At 28.6% G+C, this 20,691-nt stretch overlaps 1 protein-coding gene across 1 annotated transcript in view; it reads left to right on the forward strand.

The window, feature by feature from the left end:
* The first annotated feature begins 7,420 nt into the window (after nt 1-7,420).
* LOC107449877 (pancreatic triacylglycerol lipase) overlaps nt 7,421-20,691 on the forward strand; it is a 30,105-nt gene continuing 16,834 nt past the window's right edge. The window contains exons 1-4 of the mRNA XM_071177440.1: nt 7,421-7,775; nt 12,291-12,562; nt 16,770-16,916; nt 18,130-18,238. Of these exons, the coding sequence (XP_071033541.1) occupies nt 7,643-7,775; nt 12,291-12,562; nt 16,770-16,916; nt 18,130-18,238 (661 nt within the window). The 5' untranslated portion in view covers nt 7,421-7,642. The remainder of the gene's footprint in view (nt 7,776-12,290; nt 12,563-16,769; nt 16,917-18,129; nt 18,239-20,691) is intronic.

Below are 20,691 nucleotides of genomic sequence, written 5' to 3' on the forward strand. Positions count from 1 at the left end.
GTCCATTGTTAAAGTTTTTTTCCCCAATACAATTTAAAAAGTAATATTACTGATATATTTCCTGTAAATCACATAACAGTATTTATTAAAAGAAATAAAATATTAATATATATTCTCAGTAGTTTTAATTTGCTAAACCAGGTACTTTTTCAAGTAGTAATTGTCTCTTATGTGAACTGAGGAAAAATATAATTTCCAGCTTTATTTTTTCAATTGGTAATTTTTTTTTTCACTAAATGTTAAGTATCAATGTGATCGTTTTTATAATAATAGATTAGTACACAATTGTATGTCGCCACATTTTTTATTACCTTAAACTGTCTGGAATTTATTATTAAAGGGTTGCGCTTGCGTAAAATTTACTATCGTGGAAATTCAGCTTTTTTGCGTTTTGGCTAATCTCATCCCTGTAAAATTTAACTTAGGATTCAGTATTTTTTTATGAGAGTTTAACTTAACATCATCATCAGTAGCTCGACAGTCCTCGGTGGACCCTGGCTTTCTCAAGAAGACTGCACCAGTCCTTTCTTCTGCGTGCCACGGCTTTCCAGTCTCTGACCTTGATTGTGAAGTCCCTTTGGAGGCAATCCGCCCATCTCAGTTGGGGTCTGCCTCTCTTTCTAACTCCAGTTGGCCTTGCCAAAAAGATTCTTTTAGTTGTTCTGTCATCATTCATTCTTACAATGTGTCCGGCCCATTCCATGCGCTGGATCTTATGGTATTTCAGAATGTCCGGTTCGCTGAATGTGCTGTAAAGTTCAGAGTTAGTGTTTAACTTAACACTGACATTATTTAAATGTAAAGACTTGTGAAATAATTCAAATTTTTTTTTTAAATTTCATTTTGCTTAGATCTGAAGTATTAAGGAAAAACAATACTATGAAATCTAGTATGGGCAATGAAAGTTTTAAAAAATCATGTTAGTGACTTGAAACCAATTTTATTATAGTCAAATATGCACTCGTTATAAACCTCAGCAGCTTAGAGGAATTAATATAAAAAGTATATTTTTGAATTACGTAGAGGTTCTGCCCCTCTCTCACTCCACTGGACCAAAGAATATAGAAAGAAGTCCAGAACTTCAAATACGTAACTAACATTTGAAACTCTTTGGTGAGGCCTGCTCTACCAATAAAACAACTTGAAGGGTAAGCAAAATGCTGTTTCCCTCACCATAATTTTCTTTTTATGTCAAAATGAGTTCGTATATTCATCTAATATGGATAATAAAAATATTCTCAAAGAAATATCTTAATTAATAGTATAGTACTGTTTATCAATGGTGTGAAAATGTATAAAAAGTAAAAACTTTTCCTCTTCTCCCCAACCCTTCTTCAATTCCAGTAGTGGATTGGCAGAAACCCGTTTCAAGAACTACTGCTGTGCCCTTAAATGTTATTTTTTCTTTTACACATAGGGACCGCAACAAATCTATGGAATATAGTCTTGGTGCGGTGGTTTACATTATGTCTATGGAAAATAGACTTCCCTCCCTATGTATATTCTTTGACTCGCCAATCACCATGATTGCTTGTCATTCATCATTGTTTTTTTCAGCCAATATTTTCCTCAAAAAAAAAAAAAAAACAATTTCTTTTTTGTTAATATAATATATTACTAGTATTATAATATGTAATAACATTTTGTTAATATGTTAATCGTTAGTGATGAATGATTGCTTTTATTAGACAAATAATCAACTGTAATTGGAAAAGAAAAATTAACTTGGGAATACTAATTGTGTGACTCAATAAGAAAATAAATGAGAAGTCATTTCACTTGTTAATGAGAATCTCTATAATAGTTGAAACAGGAAACTATTTTTACCTCGTGAGTTTAGGCTTTTACATTTTTAAAAATTTCAATCTAAATAAAGGTTAAGATTTATCATGTTAAGTTCTTAAATAAGAATTACCTTTTAAGCACGTCAGATTTCAACTCTGAAATTGCATTGCTGTGGTCGACATGTTATTTTTTACTGCAAGTTTAACAGTTAATAATATTCGAAGAAATTCTCAAATATTTAATATTTTTATTCCATCGTACTCTCTATACATATTTTTACTCACCCTCGTTAATTCAAGTTCATTATAATGAAATGACTTATAGTTCATATGCAGCAAAACTAAATGTAATGGAAAGTTAAGCACCGTTAACAGTGCTTAAGTTTTTTTTTTTAATGTTCAAGGGAAAAAAAACTTACTTTTTTGGATTATTATAAAAGAATTTATTTTGTCCACCCCCCCCATTTTTTTTTTTAAATATTGAGAGGCTAGTATGGATTTAATTTTTTGCAACAGGCTTTACTGAAATTTACCTATTTTACTGAAGGCTTGCTGAATTACAGGCTTTACTGAAATTACCTATTTTTAGCTACATTTATTAGAAATCCAGTAATCTTGTGCACAGAGTGAATAACTTTCAGTTGAGAAAGTTGTTAAAGTACTTGAGTCTGCAAATGATAGTTGTTTAAAAAATTGATGTGTCATTTTCCGTTTTCAGCTAGTGGGTTTCTCTATTTTTGCCGTAATTTTGGAAGTAATTTGACTATGATTTTGTTCTTTTGACAAATCGTTCAGTATAAAATTGGTCTTATCTTGCATTTCTTCAACAAAAAATCGCGAATTTCGTTGGGAAAAACCTTTTAGGCTGCTTTGTGAATGACTAAAACCAAATTTTATTTTATCGTTCATCTATTGCTAAAATTTCGCTCTAAAATTGCAAATTTCACTTCATCATTCAAAATTGATTTTTTCAGTAGACTTAGATTTTTGGGAGGCTTTTCATGTTTTTAAAAGCAATGCATCCGTAGCTAATGACTTTACTTTGTAACTATTTTTCTCAAGTATAAAACCTTTTACCTTTGAACTACTCCACCAGATGTAAACACTCGCTTTCTTCTAAGGGTTTTGATAATACAATGCTGTCTTTTTCTCGTTTAATTTCATTGGTTTTCTTTCTTACAAAGATAGAACCCGCTGGAAGCAAAGTTGTTAATATCAAACAAGCATTAGATGAACAAATATTTCTTCTTAAAAGATTTTAATAAAGGGGAAAAATATTTAAGTTTTCATGTGCTTGACCTTAGTCACAATTTGCTTTTGTTAGGTTTCACGGACTCTTAGAGGGTTTTGCCCTATATGCATATTATATTTAAATAAAAATCTATGGTATGTAATTTTTTCATACTATTCATTTTTATGTGTAAGTGTATAAAGTAAAAGAATAACATTAATAAAAAAAATATTTGCATGTTTATTAGTAAATCTTACTTTTCATTTAGGTTCAAAATTTTAGTGACGCTTGTCGTAAAAAAACAATAATTACTTATCGAGGAAGAAGAATTGTTCATTGTTTTTACCTCTTATTTTTACATAAAATATTAAATTTTTATATACTCCGTAATCATAGAGCACTACAAATATTTGTAAGCAATTATAAAAATTTTTCTTACAATAATGTACAAAAGGAAGTATTAAAAAATATACCAGCGCTTTATTTGCGGATATCACTGAAATGAAAAATAAAGGGTGTTTCAGAAGAAGTTATAGTAAATACGCGTAAATAAAAAGTCGTGATTAGCACTTAGAAAAAAACAACTATTCAACGGAGAGAGAACTTCTGCCTTCCACTTGTTTGTTGTGGAGAAATGTGTGGATAAATTTGGCAAATAGACTTGTGATGATGAAGAAAAAATATCCTTTGATTTTTCTTTATATAGTATTATTAATTTACGTCTTTTGTAAAAATTTATTACCGTGAAATTCAAGTGTCCATTGTAAAAAGTCCCTGCGGACAAAATATGCTGAAATCTCTTTAAAATCATAACTCAAATGCATAAACTAACTCTATATTGTCTCGAAAGGACCCTAGAGTGTCCCGAAAATAATTGATGATTTGAAAAATTAACATTCTATCATTTAAATATTTCAGTCGGAATGGTTTAACAAGCAACAGAAAACTTTTATTTAAATTTTTTTCAGCCTGCTATCGGTTGACTAACGTCGGTGAGAATGAATATTTCTGGTTTCCTATCTAGCAAAAAATAGCGAAAATATTTTCGAGATACCCGGTTGTTCTAATTTAGAGACATGTATTGAATTCTTTTTTTTTTTTTTATATTTTAAAAATGATAGTGGGAATAATGTATAATTTTATTTTACTCTTATCCACGGACTATCTCTCTGGTAAAAACGCTGTCATTGTTAGAACTTTTTTTTCATCCCACTTTTTGTAAGATGGCTAACTTGAACTAAGACTATATATATCAATACTCTTATTTCTTCTTAGAAAATTCACGGAAGAACTTATCCACATTTTCATTTCCTGAGGAAAATCTGAAAAATGCAGTTGATTTTTATTTAATTATGTGTTATTATTGGATAAATTGAAACAGTAGTAAGTTTACCGGAAAGTTTTAATTGAATCAGGGCTAAATTTCGTGATTTTCTGATCTAGGAAAAGAAAATATTTTGAGTTTGTTCTACCATGTCGTAGGGTCATTTGTTCCTGTTGAAGAAATGATGAACAGAGAAAGAAAATAATGGCAAAAAGGGAGTATGCGAAAGTTAAACAAGAGATTTCCATCTAAAGATTAAATATTCAGCAAAATATAACTCCTTGCCACAACTAAAGGAAAAAAAATAAATTCAGAAACGAAGTGTACATAGTGACTGTTGACCTCCGTAGATCATAATCCCAGCAGGTCACTACTAGTCTTCTTTTTTTTTTTCTTCAGGTAAAGTCATTATGATTTTGAGGTAAGGTCACTTTTGCATGCAAAGTAACTTTTTTAGTAAAATAGTCGCAATTTTTTTCACGAGCACTGAAAAATTGTCGAAAACTGACTAATTTTTATAGAATTAAAAGTAATGGATGGCTTAAAGATGTTTAATAATGATCCTGTTAGTGCTTCTGTAACTAAAGCGCTAATTAAAATTGGTTCACAATGCACATCACAGTTATAAAATGTTCAGCGAAGAACAAAAAATTTAATTATTAAAGAACACTTTATTAAAAAGAACTGCGGAAACAGAAGAAAATACAATTATAAAGAAGGTAAAAACAGACATTCAAAACATAACATCGGAGTAGAAAGCAACTATAAAAAAAATTAAATAAAAACCTATTTCGGGAAACTAATGAAAGGTTAAAAAGTGCAATCTCAAAAAGTAATTTTAAAGAAGTCAACTTAACTGAAGAAATGATGGCTGATGTTTGTCGTCGCGTAAGTCAAAGGAAGCAGAACTCAAAGGAAATCTTTAAAAAGCTGTGGACGAAAAAAAACGTACTGTATTACTAAATTAATAAAATTAATTAAGATGCTATCGAAAAAGACAAAAATTTTGCAAGAAATAATAATCTCTGTCAATTTATTTATGCTTTTAAGTTCTAATTCCTCATACTGTCAGCATTTAAGGAAATGTTAAGTCCACCAAACTTTTTTAATTGACTGTTGCAATTTTAGTTCAAAACTTTCAGTAATTGTTTTTATAATAAAAGAAAATCAGTTATCAAATCAAAATATACTAAACGTAACTTTAGAAAAATTCTGTATACTAAATTTTTTTCTAATTTTTATTATTCCTTATTCAATAATTATATTTTAAGATTTTTATCTTGGGCAAGAACAAAATTTCTCATTGCCTAAATGCTGACGTATGTATATGGTCACTATTTAATTAAGTATGGTATTAAGATAAAGAAATTGTCGAAAACTGTAAAAGCCTGTGAAAATCTATGCCAAAGCGAGTGAAACTAGTTTTAAATTCGAATGGAGGGCATATTAAATATTAATTAAGAACAAAAACAATTAACATTCTCACATTCATTAAACTGTTATTTTTCAAAATAAGTGTTCCATTCAACTGCTACGCTTGATACTTTAACACGTCTTTGTAAGTCTAAGCGATTGAGAATGTGGTACTTAATAAATGCACTATACGCACATATTTCTATAAATTTCGTTCGTTATTCCTGGGGTCGATATTTTTTTTGAAATGATCCCGTCAGTTTAAAAGAACGGGACGAGTGCCCATCATACTAGTTTAAATGGTGGATGTCGGCTTTCACGTTCATTTTGAGGTTGACAGCCTATTTGGGTAGGGTCACACTCCTCTCGAGTCCTCTACGACCCTTCGTCACAATTCGCTTCTTCTCAAAAGAGATCTCTTTTTCAAGTTAAACATTTTTCTTTTTAAAGTGAGAAACAACATTTGGCTGTTAAGCCTTCTTCATTCTTCTTTTTCTCTCTTAAATCCTCTCCTTATCAAATTATTTTATTATTCTTTAACAGAAATGGTCTTCGAGGACTATAAAACTTCGAAAATGTTTTTTTTTTTTTAAATTTTGATTATTTAATTGTATGTAAATATTCTAAAAACTTTTTTTTTGTGTCAGCTCTACACATACAAGGTAGATTATACGAATTTCAAATTTTTAAAGTTTTTGGACGCAAAGCTTAAAGCAAAACCTTTAAATAATCTCAAGATTTACAGTAAGAAATGGAAAAATGGAGCACCCCCAGCAAAATAAATGAAAATTCCACTTTTATAGGGAGAAGCTTAGAATTGAAAGGGTCAGTCTAAAAAAACGTAACTGGTTTTTGGTTTTATATTTAATAATGTTGGTAACACATTATGAAATATTTTTATGTTGGTTTGACCATAAATAAATCAAAATTAATAATTTGGCACTGATGGTTGGCACTTAATGTTTACACCCACACTCTTTTTTTTCCCCGTTAACTCTAATTTAATTCTAAGTTAACTCTAACTTAAATTTGTAGAAAATTTCGCAGTATTTCAAACTGGTAAAGGCAAGATGTCTTTGTTATTTATTTTTTTTGAAAACTCAAATATATAAGTTATAAAATAAATATTACAAATGATAAGTTTGTATTTTAATCATTCGTAATTTGATGGTTTGTTGTATGAATGAAAGCAAAGAATTACAATGCTATCTATATTTAATTTTAAAAATACATCTAATATTTTGTCACTTTCATCTGTCGCCAACGGTTAGAAAAATGACTAATATTGGATTATACTTAAAAAGGCACTGTACTTTGACTTCAGATTAAAATATGCATGCATATTTATGTTATTAATGTATTATAGCACACAGCATTACCTAGTTTCTTTTAAAAAGAAAAAGTTGAATATAAAAAAAAAATTTCTTTTGAAAAAAAAAACTAGCCTTGAAAAAAAAAACGATAGGCGTAAATGGGTTTAAAAGTGCAAATTATCGTCGATTTTTTTCAGAAGTGTCACAAAATATTCAAACAAACACACTGTCACTAAATTTTGCCAACTTTCTGATTTTGAACTACGTGACTTAAAATCAAAAATTAAAAACAAAAGGATAATAATTTTCCGCCAATAACCTGCTTTAAAAACATTTATCTTTTCTTCATCTTGGCGAAAACGTGCAAAAGATTTGGCGAGAAAAGGAATCTTCATAAAATAAGAAGATTTAAAAAAACTAATAAGCAAAAAAGTGAACAAACTAAATTGAACCATAGCGGCAAAGCAACCTTTGCAAAAGTCGCACGAATAGAGGGTGAGATGAGTCTCGCTTTTTTTCCGCCCTGAAGGTAAAAAAGAGGCATTTCAGTCTTCTAAGTACAATCAGCCAAGATTCGATGGGCATTCATCTACTTTACTTAACAGTGCTGATTGTTTTACATTCTGCTTTGTCACGGCCAGAAGAGGATGTAACTGAATCGTCTGCAAATGTGGGGGTTCCACCCCCTCTTCTCGCACCTCCTGACCCAGGTAAGCGATTTAGATTCAAATTAAAAAGGGGTTAATGATCGATTAATCAAAACGGATCACATTGTTTCCGGATGTGACCGTGAAATCAGTCGGTCAAGGTTGTTCATTGAGGCTTCGGGGCTCGTTCAATTGATTGTTTATACTTTTTTAATTTCTCTTGGAAACATAATTTTAAATTCTATTTGTTGGTTTATTATGTTAAGTTGGATTCATTGAAAGTACAAAAAGGTGAGCAATTTATTTATAGCCATTTGCTTACTTTTGTAGATTGTAATTGTGCAAGCATAGTCATATTTCTGAAAGTCCAATATTTTTTTTAAATGAGTAGTAATATTTTAAAAATTAAAACTTCAACCATATTTGAACTGTTCTCAAATGTATGCTGGTTACGTTGATTGAAAGGAATAAATCAAATATCGTTCAAATGAATAATTATTTTTATTTGTTTATCGAAGAATATTCTATTGGATTACTCAGGTTAAATATGTTAATAGCATACTCGCAAATTCATTTAAATTAATAAAACTTCGCTTGAAAAACAATTGTTTTTTTTCTTCTAAGAAAACGATTTTTAAATGATTTTTCAAACGAGTGCTTTAGTGATCTTTCTAATAAACCAAATCGCTTGTGTCCTTCAAAAATTGCCATGATATTGTTAACCACCCTTTTTGTAACTGTATAACTATTTTGAGTAAATAAATAGTTTGTAAATGGGATACCTGCAAGCAACGTAGTGTGGGTATCTCGAACCTAATTGGCTATTGAAACGTGGCATTTGTTTAAGTTAGAAACTGTTCTTTCCATTATATTTCGAGTAAACCAAGCCCGCCTAGTATCAATTCTCTTAAGTGACACATTCTATATTCTTTCACAAGGATTCTTTCACAAACATTTTAATTATTTAATCATATATTTCTTACTTAACACGAAGACAGGCAGGAAACCGTGTAGAACTTTAAAAAAATAACTATGTATCGAAGTTGCCAGGCACACAAAACCAAAATATATCACGGTTACAATAAAATTCTTAAATAAATTATAAATCTAATTTAAGTAAAAGACGTAGACGAGAAAGAATAATATTTCAGCAATTTCGATGTGCGATACAGCTCTGTATTTTATTAACTTAATGTTAATTAATACAACTTAACATTAACTTAATACAACTTAATATTAACTTAATGTTAATTAGCATTCTAACTTATGTGGAGAAACTTAATTCAACTTTGAAACAAATTTTGCTTATAAACGATCAGCTGACGCTGACGTCATAGGTGACATGTGTCGGTATCCGTGATCTTCTTCTTGAAGTGCAAGTACTCAACAGCAAATTTTCTAATTTTTTTCAAACGAGGTCCATATTTAAATAACTTGAAATGTTATTCGGCAAAGAAATCTTCAAAAGCGAAAACAAAAATTATTTTTCCTTTTCAATACTTTTCTTATATTGATTGTTAGAATATTTTGTACCGCAGAATTCAGTATTTTTAGCATAAAGACTATTAAGATAATTAAAAACAAAATTAAACGTAATTAGAATATAATTTGAAGACCTAACCACTCAACCTAACCACTCAAAACTTATCTATCAGAATTACTTATTTTATATATTTTGTTAACTTATAATGATATTAGAACAGTTATAGTTTTCAATTCTTTCTAAATTTTAATGTAAGGAAAAATTAGTAACTTTTTAGTTTCTAACTATTTCTTAGAAATTTAGCTTAAGTTAATGAAAGTAAATTAACCGCAGGGAACAGAGTTAAAGATTTTTTTATATAAAATTTTAAAATTAACTGAATATATTTAAAAATTTGGTGTACTTAAAAAATAAATATGGGAGAAAAAAAGAAAGAAAAAGGGAGAAAAAATCGTGGCATAATGTTGAAAATGGTTCAAAAACTTATTTCAATACAAACGCTTAAAAAAATTAATTACTTTTTGTCATCAATGATTACTGAAATTTTAACTATGGGAAAGCTAATACAGTGGTACACACTTCTATGAAATAAATTATGAAACTTAAATATATTATGATTGTACCTTACAAACTTCGTACTGGCCAAATTTATATGATAATTTTAACAGAACTTGTTGGAACATGATGTTTTTAAAAGTCATAAATTATTTTATAAATTATTTTCATGAATTCGTAATTGTTTTTAAAGGGTTCATGTACATGCTTAGAGAATATCTGTAATGTTATATCAAAATCGGAATGTTTGAGCAAGAATTTTATAGCAATGATTGTACAGTGAGCGAAAACAGGTTAATACCCAAAATAACTTTTGTTCTAATGATTGAATTTTCTCGTTAGAAGTGACAATGAAAGGGTTAAAACCTCTAACATCCATACAAAAACAAAATTCTGTATATTAAGGAATTGTTAGTGATAATTACTTAGAATATTTGAGATCAACATTTTGATTGGCTAACTTGACATTTAGTACGTACACATCCAATCATTCGAAGGAAGGTTATTTTAAGGTGATATCTTTTTTCTTTCTTTCTTTACGACGTACAATATACGATTTAGACAATGTACTATTATGTACAATATACGATTTAGACAAAATACGCAGTTACTTCGGTATTGTACTAGATGAGGTTTCTATTCAAATCTGTTCTGGTAAATAAAAGTAAATAATGAAAGAGGATTTTCCCGTATTTTAAATTTACACAATAGTTTGTGTAAATTTCAAATAAGGGCTGCGTAAATATAATCATATTGAATCAAAACTTTCAAAGTAACATGTAAATAACCCTATCAAATACTAAAATGGTCACATAAATAGAGAGATGTTAATGAAACATGCTTAGAAATATTGAATTCGCGTTTTTTATTTTAATATTTAACCAAATTATTATGATAATTTGGCTAGTAAAGTATCTTTACAAAAATCATCAGCAAGAAAACATTAAAAAAATGTCCAGTTACTACATTTGTATATGTGAATCAAATATTCTTCGATTTTCAACTGATTTAACCAAAACTCTAACAGCTTATTGCTAATAAGGTTTCCGTTTATTGGAGGATGTTTCTTCATTGCGTTCTCTTTGATTAATTACATGGTATTATTTTTATGAATTTATTTATCAAAAATTAAAAACCTAATAATAAAATACAAAGTACAATGAAAACTACTTTAGTAATGTACACAAATTTGTAAGATTTCAGTCAATGCAGTAAAAAGTCGAGAAAGCTGTCGGTGTGCCTACGAGAATGAAAAACATTATTTTGAGCAAAGAGTATTTAAGAGTATTTAATATTTGCCAAAGTTCATTTCTTTTAAATGACGTATCTTTCTCATTTCTAAGAGTTCAATGAAACAACGTTTTGAAGTGTAAATGTGCACAAAATAAAAGAAAGAACATTGAATAATTACCAGTATTGGATAATTAATAATTGGATTTTCAGGGACTAACATGTAATCTTAATGGTTCGAGGCATTGACTTTAAAAATGGTTTATTAGTACAGATAATATTTTAGGTTATAGAATAGACCTGAAAATTTAAATTTCTGTTAGTAACCAGTGGTCGGGGACTCTAATAGCTTAGTAGCCACTTTTTCCTCAAAACAAATGAGTTGGTGACCAATACCGATAGGTTCTAGTAATATAATAGCTTCTTCTTCTTCTTTTTTTTTTTTTTTGCTTGAATTAAATTATATTTTTTTAAATACAAATTCATATTAGAAGTAGTCTATGGCTATAAAAAAATTAGTTTAATAATAAAGATAATATAAATGTGTGAAAAAATTTAGTTCAACATACTGACCTGACTTCACCCTGCAAGGCAATTCGCCATAATACATTTTTTTAAAAAAAGAAGGTAAAAAAAAGTGACCAATTGCTTATTTAATTTAAGCCACCACTTTTTTTTGTTAACTCGACTCGCGGCGAGTGGTTATTTTCAGATCTAATGAAACAGAAAAACGTACTTTTTATTTGACTAAATATACTCTCTATTCGATGGACTTGAAACTGTCTTAGCCACGAGAGCTGTTCTCCGACCTTTGTGTGTTAATTTAGACTTTTTTTTTCCCTATTTCGCCATATCCTTAAAACGTTTTAATGAAATCACTAAATTTTTATACATAATTTTAAAATAAATTTTTTATTTGTGCAAAAATTTTTTTTATAATTTTTTATTATTTAAAATTAATAAGGATCAAAACAATCTGAAATCTAAAGCCCTCACAAACTCGGTACTTTCTTCATGCCTGGTTTTGTAACTTAAAATATATGAGCTATAATAAATTAGCATATTTTAAGTTCACCTCTCAGACCATGAACATAGCATGTTAGTACGTAAAAAATTCGACAGTTAGATGAAAAGTTATTTAGCTGTTATGTTTTTTTCTTCTTCTTTTCTTTTTTCTTTATACTACGCACTGCTGCAGAATTATGTAAACATAAAAAAGGGCTTTAGTAGAAAGCAAATAGATCTTTCTCATTAAAAAAAAAAACTTTTAATGAACCCTCAGTCACTTATTTTAGTATTCTGATATTTAGATTTGCTTCTTCAAAGATGTTACGGCCGATGGGGATGCTTTTCTATTGGGGAACCATTTCTTTCAATCTATCGTCCTGTCAATCTCTTTCCCTTGCATCCGGATGTGTTGGATGTAAAATTTTTCTTGAAGACCCGAAACAATCCCGATCTTTTTGAGAGATTACGTCCAGAAAGCAATGACAGTTTCACGCAACGGTATTTTGACCCGAAGCAGCAAGTGAAGTTTATCATTCACGGATACTTGGAGCATGCGCATCAGAAATGGATTCAGGTGAGCGAATTTTCTTTTCTTTTCTTTTTTCTTTCGTTTTTTGTCCTTGATCTTGTTTATTATGCATACTTCTTTAATAGACTATGTAAGTAAATATCTTGTCGCTCGATGAGATTGATTAAAAGGAAATAAAACTGTTATAAGTTTTTTTCTGAAATATAAACAGAATAATTTATATTTAGTTTAGAAAACCCGACTGTTTTTTTTTTTGTCTTATTGTTTTAACTTTTTTTTAAAAATTAAAATGCATTTAATTATTTTACAAATNTCTATCGTCCTGTCAATCTCTTTCCCTTGCATCCGGATGTGTTGGATGTAAAATTTTTCTTGAAGACCCGAAACAATCCCGATCTTTTTGAGAGATTACGTCCAGAAAGCAATGACAGTTTCACGCAACGGTATTTTGACCCGAAGCAGCAAGTGAAGTTTATCATTCACGGATACTTGGAGCATGCGCATCAGAAATGGATTCAGGTGAGCGAATTTTCTTTTTTTCTTCTTTCGTTTTTTGTCCTTCATCTTGTTTATTATGCATACTTCTTTAATAGACTATGTAAGTAAATATCTTGTCACTCGATGAGATTGATTAAAAGGAAATAAAATCACTCTAAATTCTTTTCTGAAATGTAAACAGAATAAATTAGATTTAGTTTAGAAAACCCGGTTGTTTTTTTATTTTTTTATTTTTTTTTTTGTCTCATTGTTTTAACATTTTTTTAAAAACTAAAATGCATTTAATTATTTTAAAAATTATCAAAAAACTTGTGTGTTCATTAATTGTATCGATAAATTGAAATGATTCGATACTGAACTGCGAAAAACGGAGCAATAAAGTGACTAAAAAATTAAAAAATGTTAAACCATTTTTATATTTTTATTTTTTTTAAAATTTATTTTCAAATTTAGATAGAGTACATTAAGTATTTTCTCGTTTTTGTCCTTGATCTTGTTTATGATGCATACTTCTTTAATAGACTATGTAGGTAAATATCTTGTCATTCGATGAGATTGATTAAAAGGTAAATAAAATCACTGTAAATTCTTTTCTGAAATGTAAACAGAATAAATTAGATTTAGTTTAGAAAACCCGACTGTTTTTTTTGTCTTATTGTTTTAACTTTTTTTAAAAAAAATTCAAATGCATTTAATTATTTTACAAATTATCGAAAAACTTATGTGTTCATTTATTGTATCTATAAATTGTCACGATTCGATATTGTATTGCGAAAAACGGAACATTAAAGTTACTAAAGAATAAAAAATGTTAAGTAGTTTTTTTTAAAAATAATTTTAGCTAGAGTTTTATGATTTTATTATTTTTAATATATTAAAAAATGACTATTGTTTGATGGGAAATTGACACATAAATTAATCGATATAATAAATTCACGCTGTCTGGCCTTAAACTGTATGTAAACAATGGAACATAATAGTTAATAAAGAATTTAAAAAAATGTTCACGTTAAGATGATTAATAGACTATGCAAGTAAATATTTTGTCACTTGATGAGATTGATTAAAAGGAAATAAAATCATTATAAATTCTTTTATGAAATATTAGTTGTATCTGAAACATTAGTTTGAAAATAAGGATTCATGCTTAAATAAACAAAAACGCAAGTAAGGTTAAATTTACATTTAAACTTAATTGATTTAACTTAATCAAAGGACAAAATAACGTATTGAACGAATAGTGATTTTGTTAGCGTGTTTTTGAATATAGATAGTAATGTACTTCATACTGAAAATAAAAAATTTTTTTATAACTATTTCCTTAAATTTCGCTTTATTAAATTTATAATACGGATTTGCGAATGCAGTCAATATAACTTTATTCGGCAGCTTCAAAAACACTTTTCTTAAAATTATTTTTGTATTTAATAATAACTTTGATTTTAGCAACATATTTAAATTTTTAAAAGTTTTATTTCAAAATGTTTCAAGAGCATTTGCGACAGTTAAATTTGAGTTATTGAATATTTAATGAAAATACGTACTTCCTTATAGATATCGAAATTTACTTAGTACAATAAGTAAATAAGACTGTAATATTAGATTTTAAAAAAAGTAAGCATTCCCACAATAGTCCATAATATGCCTTGGGGGTCAAGGAGGTTAAGGCTTATTCCATGAATACCAAACTACAATGATTCTTTTTTCTTTTTTTTTTAAATAACGATGAATCTATCACAGGATTTGATAATTCAATACGAAAAAGTAAAAGGCACTTTCGGCACTTAGCAATTGTTTAGAATAAGGTTAAGTATGTTAAGGCTACACAATTTCGGGATCAACGACATGATAGTGCGATATGATCAGCTTGATGCACCGACCACTTTTACTTTCCTGAGAAGTTGGTGCCATTAATCTTTTAGATGGGTGGGTTCCAAGCCATCTCCGGTCATCGAGCCCTTGCTCTTTACGCTTTGCAGCTCAGTGCCTTAATCACCGTGCCATTACGGCTCAATATTAGATTTAAGTGTAAAAAGATAAAAATCTATATTTTTCTTTCGTCTGTTTAGAAGAAATTTGGGTTCGCTAACGGATCCTTCACAAAATATCTTTTCATAAAAACGGACCCTTCACAAAATAATTTATCTTTTAATCGGACCCTTCACAAATTTGTTTATCTTCAATATTGTTTTGTTAATCGAATAAACCCTTCCCGGGGGAGCGGGGGGGAAGATGGTTCGAGACAAACTATGATTCCCTAAGTTTAAATTCCAAATGTAGTATTCTAAGAAAGTATTTCAACTTTTACAGACATCGTGCGCGCATTCTTATTAATATTAAATCATAATTTTTTTTTGTAAATAAATGATTGATCAATTTATATTTATTCATAAAATTAATTAATAAATATTATGTAAATAAAAATTAATTTCGGGCAGTTTTTTAAATAAAATATTATAAATTTTAGAATTCTTTAAGTTTACCTAATGCGTAACACATTAAAACTGATACATTACTAAGTTGTGTTATTTAAAATTTGTCAATTGAAATTATTAAAAATGTGAGTGATTTTGTTTCCATTATTCGTCCGAACTGAATGTTCTGTGTTGAGCAGAATAGGCTAAATACCAAATATTTGTATGTTGCATCTCTAATTTAGTAGCAGCAATTGTTGAGCAGAATCTAGTATTTATTTACACTTAAAAAACTTCGTGAAAAGGTTTTTTTTAGCAATTTTTGCAATAACAGGACCCTATTTGCACAAATTCACAAAAGCAAGACCCTGGTTGAAAGAATGTGACTTAACGCTTATTTATGTCCACAAATTATGAAAAGTTCTTTTCACAATTTTACAAAAACAGGACCTTTCACAAAATGTCTGGACAGACCCCTGTATATAGAAAACAGAAACTTATAAAGCGTTGTAAAATTAATTTTATTAATATAATAATTAATGAAGTTTGATATACATATTTTTTACAGTTGGAAGTACACAATTAAAATCAAAAATATTTATACCGCACAGTGAATATATACGGCTTATTTTCATAAGAATTTTGAGTACACTTGCCATTCCTGAAAATACAAAAATATCCCCTCTCCCGCAAAATATTTACGCAAATAATTGTGTTTTATTCCTGGTAAATTAATACATAATGTCCAGTTTTTATAAACAACCTTCATACAGCAGAAGAAAAGTATGCGGAAATTTTATGCAATTTATATTTTCAATTATATATTTCATTATTTAATAACTGAGAACTTATTTCATTCATAACATTATTTCATTCATAATAAGATTTGAGCAGTATACACAAACGTGGTAAGTATCTTTCTCTTTCATTTTTCTTATTGGTGCATTGTAAGATTATGTATTAAATTCTAACAAAATGTAATTACTCTAAATAACAAATTTCCTGGCGAATACGAAGTTGTTATAGGCTTAAGCTGTTTGAGGAAAAATTTTAAAATTATTGATTAATTCAAAGACAATTTTGACTTTTGACCCGGTGAGCCCATAAGGTTACAAAGTTAGTCTAAACCATAAAGTAACCAAAAAAAAATCATCAGATTTTAAAATGGATGGTTAAAATAATAACTAAAAAAAATAATATGTATAAATAAATTGAAAAAAAGAATCAGTCAAGCAAAACTGATTTTTCTAATTCTAACTCGAAAACAGTAATTATCTTCTTTTCCAACTGATAGATTATTAATTCAATAGCGTTTGTTAATTATTATTATTATTGTTTAGGATATGATCCGGGAATTGTTGACGAAAGATGATTTCAATGTTATATCAGTGGACTGGGTTTTTGGGGCTGCTCCTCCGTACACGCAAGCTGTAGCAAATGCTCGAATGGTAGGGGTCATTTTAGCTGACTTCATTGAAATTTTACAAGTAAGTATTTATTTTTTGATGAATCCAATAAATTATGAACTAAATCCGTGAACTTGCACCAATATTTCTAAAAGTAAATATGCATTGGCGTCTTTTTGTATCTGAATGCTTTATAGAATGTATGGCACAAATATATACCATTACATAAAAATAAGGTGTTTTTGAGGTTGATAATTGTAAAAAAATTTACCTAAGGTAAAAAAAAAGAGGTTATATTTTGCACCAAAAATAACCTCATCAATAAATCTTAATTTTAATCTCATATCTCAGCAATGCTTTTGGTTGAAATCGGACGAAATTATTCACACCTCAAATATACTTATTTACTTGATGCGTAGAAAAATAACCCATACAATTCAAAAATGGCTTCTCTAAGCTAGTTGCTCTAAGATAGATTTCTATCAACCTCTAAACAATTCAAAAATGACTTCTCTAAGCTAGTTGCTTTAAGATAGATTTCTATCAACCTCTAAACAATTCAAAAATGACTTCTCTAAGCTAGTTGCACTAAGATAGATTTCTATCAACCTCTAAACAATTCAAAAATGACTTCTCTAAGCTAGTTGCACTGAGATAGATTTCTATCAACCTCTAAACAACCTCAAGTATGTATAAAACAGCTTCATACACCTTGCTTATAAACCTTTGGAGGTTGATTAAGGTTGTTTTTGAAGTCAACTTAAACTAAACCTTAAATTAACCCAAACACAAAAATTTGAAATTAACTTCAAATTGTATGTAAGGATAATTCCTGTTTTGTGTTTTCATGCTTTGGAGAATTTAAACTTTTTTTAAAAAAATAAATAAATAAAATAAAATATAGCAAAAACATTGGATTGTTGCATTTTAAAACTGCTTAAACATCCAGACTACGTTTGGTTCACTTTTTTTTAATAAAGCAATCAAAAATAAAATTCGAAATCTTTTTATGTGATATAAACATTTTATAAAGAAATTAAAGCAGTCTTTTTTTAGCAATCCTTTTTAATGATCACGTTCTTATGGTATGAATTATACTGTTGTACAAATCTGTTACATCTTGCATCAGATTTGGAAAAAAAATGAAGTTTTATTTCTCAATTCTGTAAGTTTTATTTTTCAATGGTTATCTGCGCAAATCTTTGTCAATATATCGTGTCTATGCTCTGAGTATACCGTGAATAATCGGTTAGTTTTATTTGAAATATGAAGTTAAAATTTCAAAATTCAATAGGATGTGTACTCCATACCATTAACTTCCATGCACTTGATTGGTCACAGTTTAGGAGCCCATGTTGCTGGTTATGCTGGAGAAAGGTTAAAAAGACTTGGAAGAATTACAGGTACGTATTTTGAAATGATTTATTTTAAATATCCAAATTATATATATGAAAATGGATTCCGGGTTCAGAAACATTTGCTTTTCTTAAAGAAACTGAGAACTACTGTTGCATCAGTTCAGAAAGGAATTTCGTTTACACGTCTTTTAAAATTATTCGAATTTTTATTCTTAAATTATAAAACGCCATATTTTTTTTTTTTAATACTTTAAGGTTTTATTTTAAAATTAGCTGCCTATGCCACCCAGTTTGGTCTACTTTCAAAATTATCTTGTAGTTTGTCTGTGGATTAGCGAGAACTAGCAATACAATTATTTGATTATTTGCCACCTATAAAAATACAAGCTAAATCAAAATGGAACTAATTTATATCTAAAGTTGCAGTCTTGAGTAAATTATCTTTTTCCTATTCATTTCATATTGGTTTTAAAGCCCAATACATATTAATATATAAGTAAAGAATGAACGATTCTCTAACTATGCATAACTGTTTCAAAGTCAAGATACTAAAGTAGGAATGCATTTTTCTTATATATTTCGTAGAAAAATATTATTTTATTAATCGATCTGAATTTATTTTTATTTCATTAGGTAGTTTCAAAAATCAATATTAAATGTCAACTGAGAGGTAAAAGTATTAATAAAATTTTGGAGGAACAGATTTTACATTAGCTGTACAATATAATTAAATTTTACATGTAATTAACATTTTGAATTAAAAAAAACACATTCAGAATGTATTAAAGTATTAATTTTTGCTAAATTTTTCACCATTCAAGAATTAATATAATTTAATAAATAAAACGTGTAGGAAATTGTTAATAAATTAAATGCCTTATAAAATTAATTAGAAAATAAAAATATTATAACAAGTTATGCGTTAGTAATTAATCCATATTCTAATTTAATATAATTTTATAACTGGTGCTAAACAGTTAACCCAATTCTGACCTTACGACTACTAATGTTCAACTCCTTAGCCTTGTAATTTTAAACCCAACCCAGGAGACAAGGGAATTTTTGGATCAAGTATTTGGATAAACTCACCTTCGTGAAGGACTCTTTGATTGACTTAACTCACATTTACTTTACATGGAGAGAAAAACCACGAAAACCTACCACAGTTAGCCCAATGGTAAGGGGACTCTAACAACCATTTACCACTGAAGATATTTTACTCCAGCAATGTGGTCGGAGCGAGGCGGGAGCAAAATTCGTATCAACCAGCTACCGCTGTGATTCGAACATTGGACACCTCATTGAGAGACGCACCCTCTATTTAATGTCCGCGGAACCCAATGGTTCCATGGAAAGATCACTGGAGCACCGAAAGTTTATTTTTTTTTAAACCAAAAAGAAACTTGTTTTTATATTTATATCTAAACAATGAAGCATAATATAGTTGATATATTGGTTATTTTTATAAAATTATTTAAGTCAAATACCATTAAGAAAAGAAATAGCAAAATTTATGAAAACCTGCAGCAGTTCTCGTCGAACTTTTAAATTCAAAATAAAATGACCAAATTCAAGAAAAACGAATTATGTTTCTCTGATAACTAATCTCAACGTTTCTAAGATTTCTCTTCCGAAAATTATAATTCAGCTTATTTTGTTTATTTGCAGCTTATTAAAGGGCCGAAAATAAATTCAAAATTAGACTAGATATCACTCTAGGCATTCGAATTCAACTGATAGAGTTAAAATATTTTATTTTAAGAGTTTTTGATAAAGCGATTATTGAAAAAAATTTCATTCATCACCTTAAATATTATCAAAATAATGAGTAGTCTTTCTTTTGTTAGTCTGTCCATAGCTGTTATTTATATATTTACTAAATGTGTAGTGGAACTATTATATATAATATAAGTTCCACTAAAAGATGCTCTATCATTTAGATTTCCGTAGCCGTAAAAAATTGGGAACCACTGTTCAATAGATTTGAAATTTCTTCCTCTTTTCTTTTGACAGTATAATTTTTTTTTAACATTTGCTTTCAAATTTTGAGATGTTGTTTCAAAAAACTAATTAGACGCTATTTCATGGTGTCCTTAAGTCTTAAATAATGTTTACCGTCATGGTTACAGCGATGGCCGAGGAAAAAAATTCTTTTTCAAACCAGTAGAGCAAAAGCAATTTTGACACGCTACGCCGACAACTATTCTGAACGCGTTTTATCTTTGTGCGATCCTCTTCCTGTTCTGCAACTTAAATGAACAGTTTAAAAGAAGAAAATAAATCGTGCATTTTCAACTTTTTAGTTTGTGTTAACTTATTAAGGATAGTAAAGTACACATCTTATTATGGAGTTCTTTTCTTCTTCACGGATCTAACGAATTTCTTTCCTTCCATAAATAACATTTTTTCTTTTAACGACGTTCGTTATTAACTAGTTAAGGCAGATTAAGATTTAAAAAATGTAGTCAGTTAAAAGTTAAAAATGGCTAAATTTTCTT

Source organism: Parasteatoda tepidariorum, chromosome 2 (assembly GCF_043381705.1).
Source record: "Parasteatoda tepidariorum isolate YZ-2023 chromosome 2, CAS_Ptep_4.0, whole genome shotgun sequence".
NCBI lineage: Eukaryota > Metazoa > Arthropoda > Arachnida > Araneae > Theridiidae > Parasteatoda > Parasteatoda tepidariorum.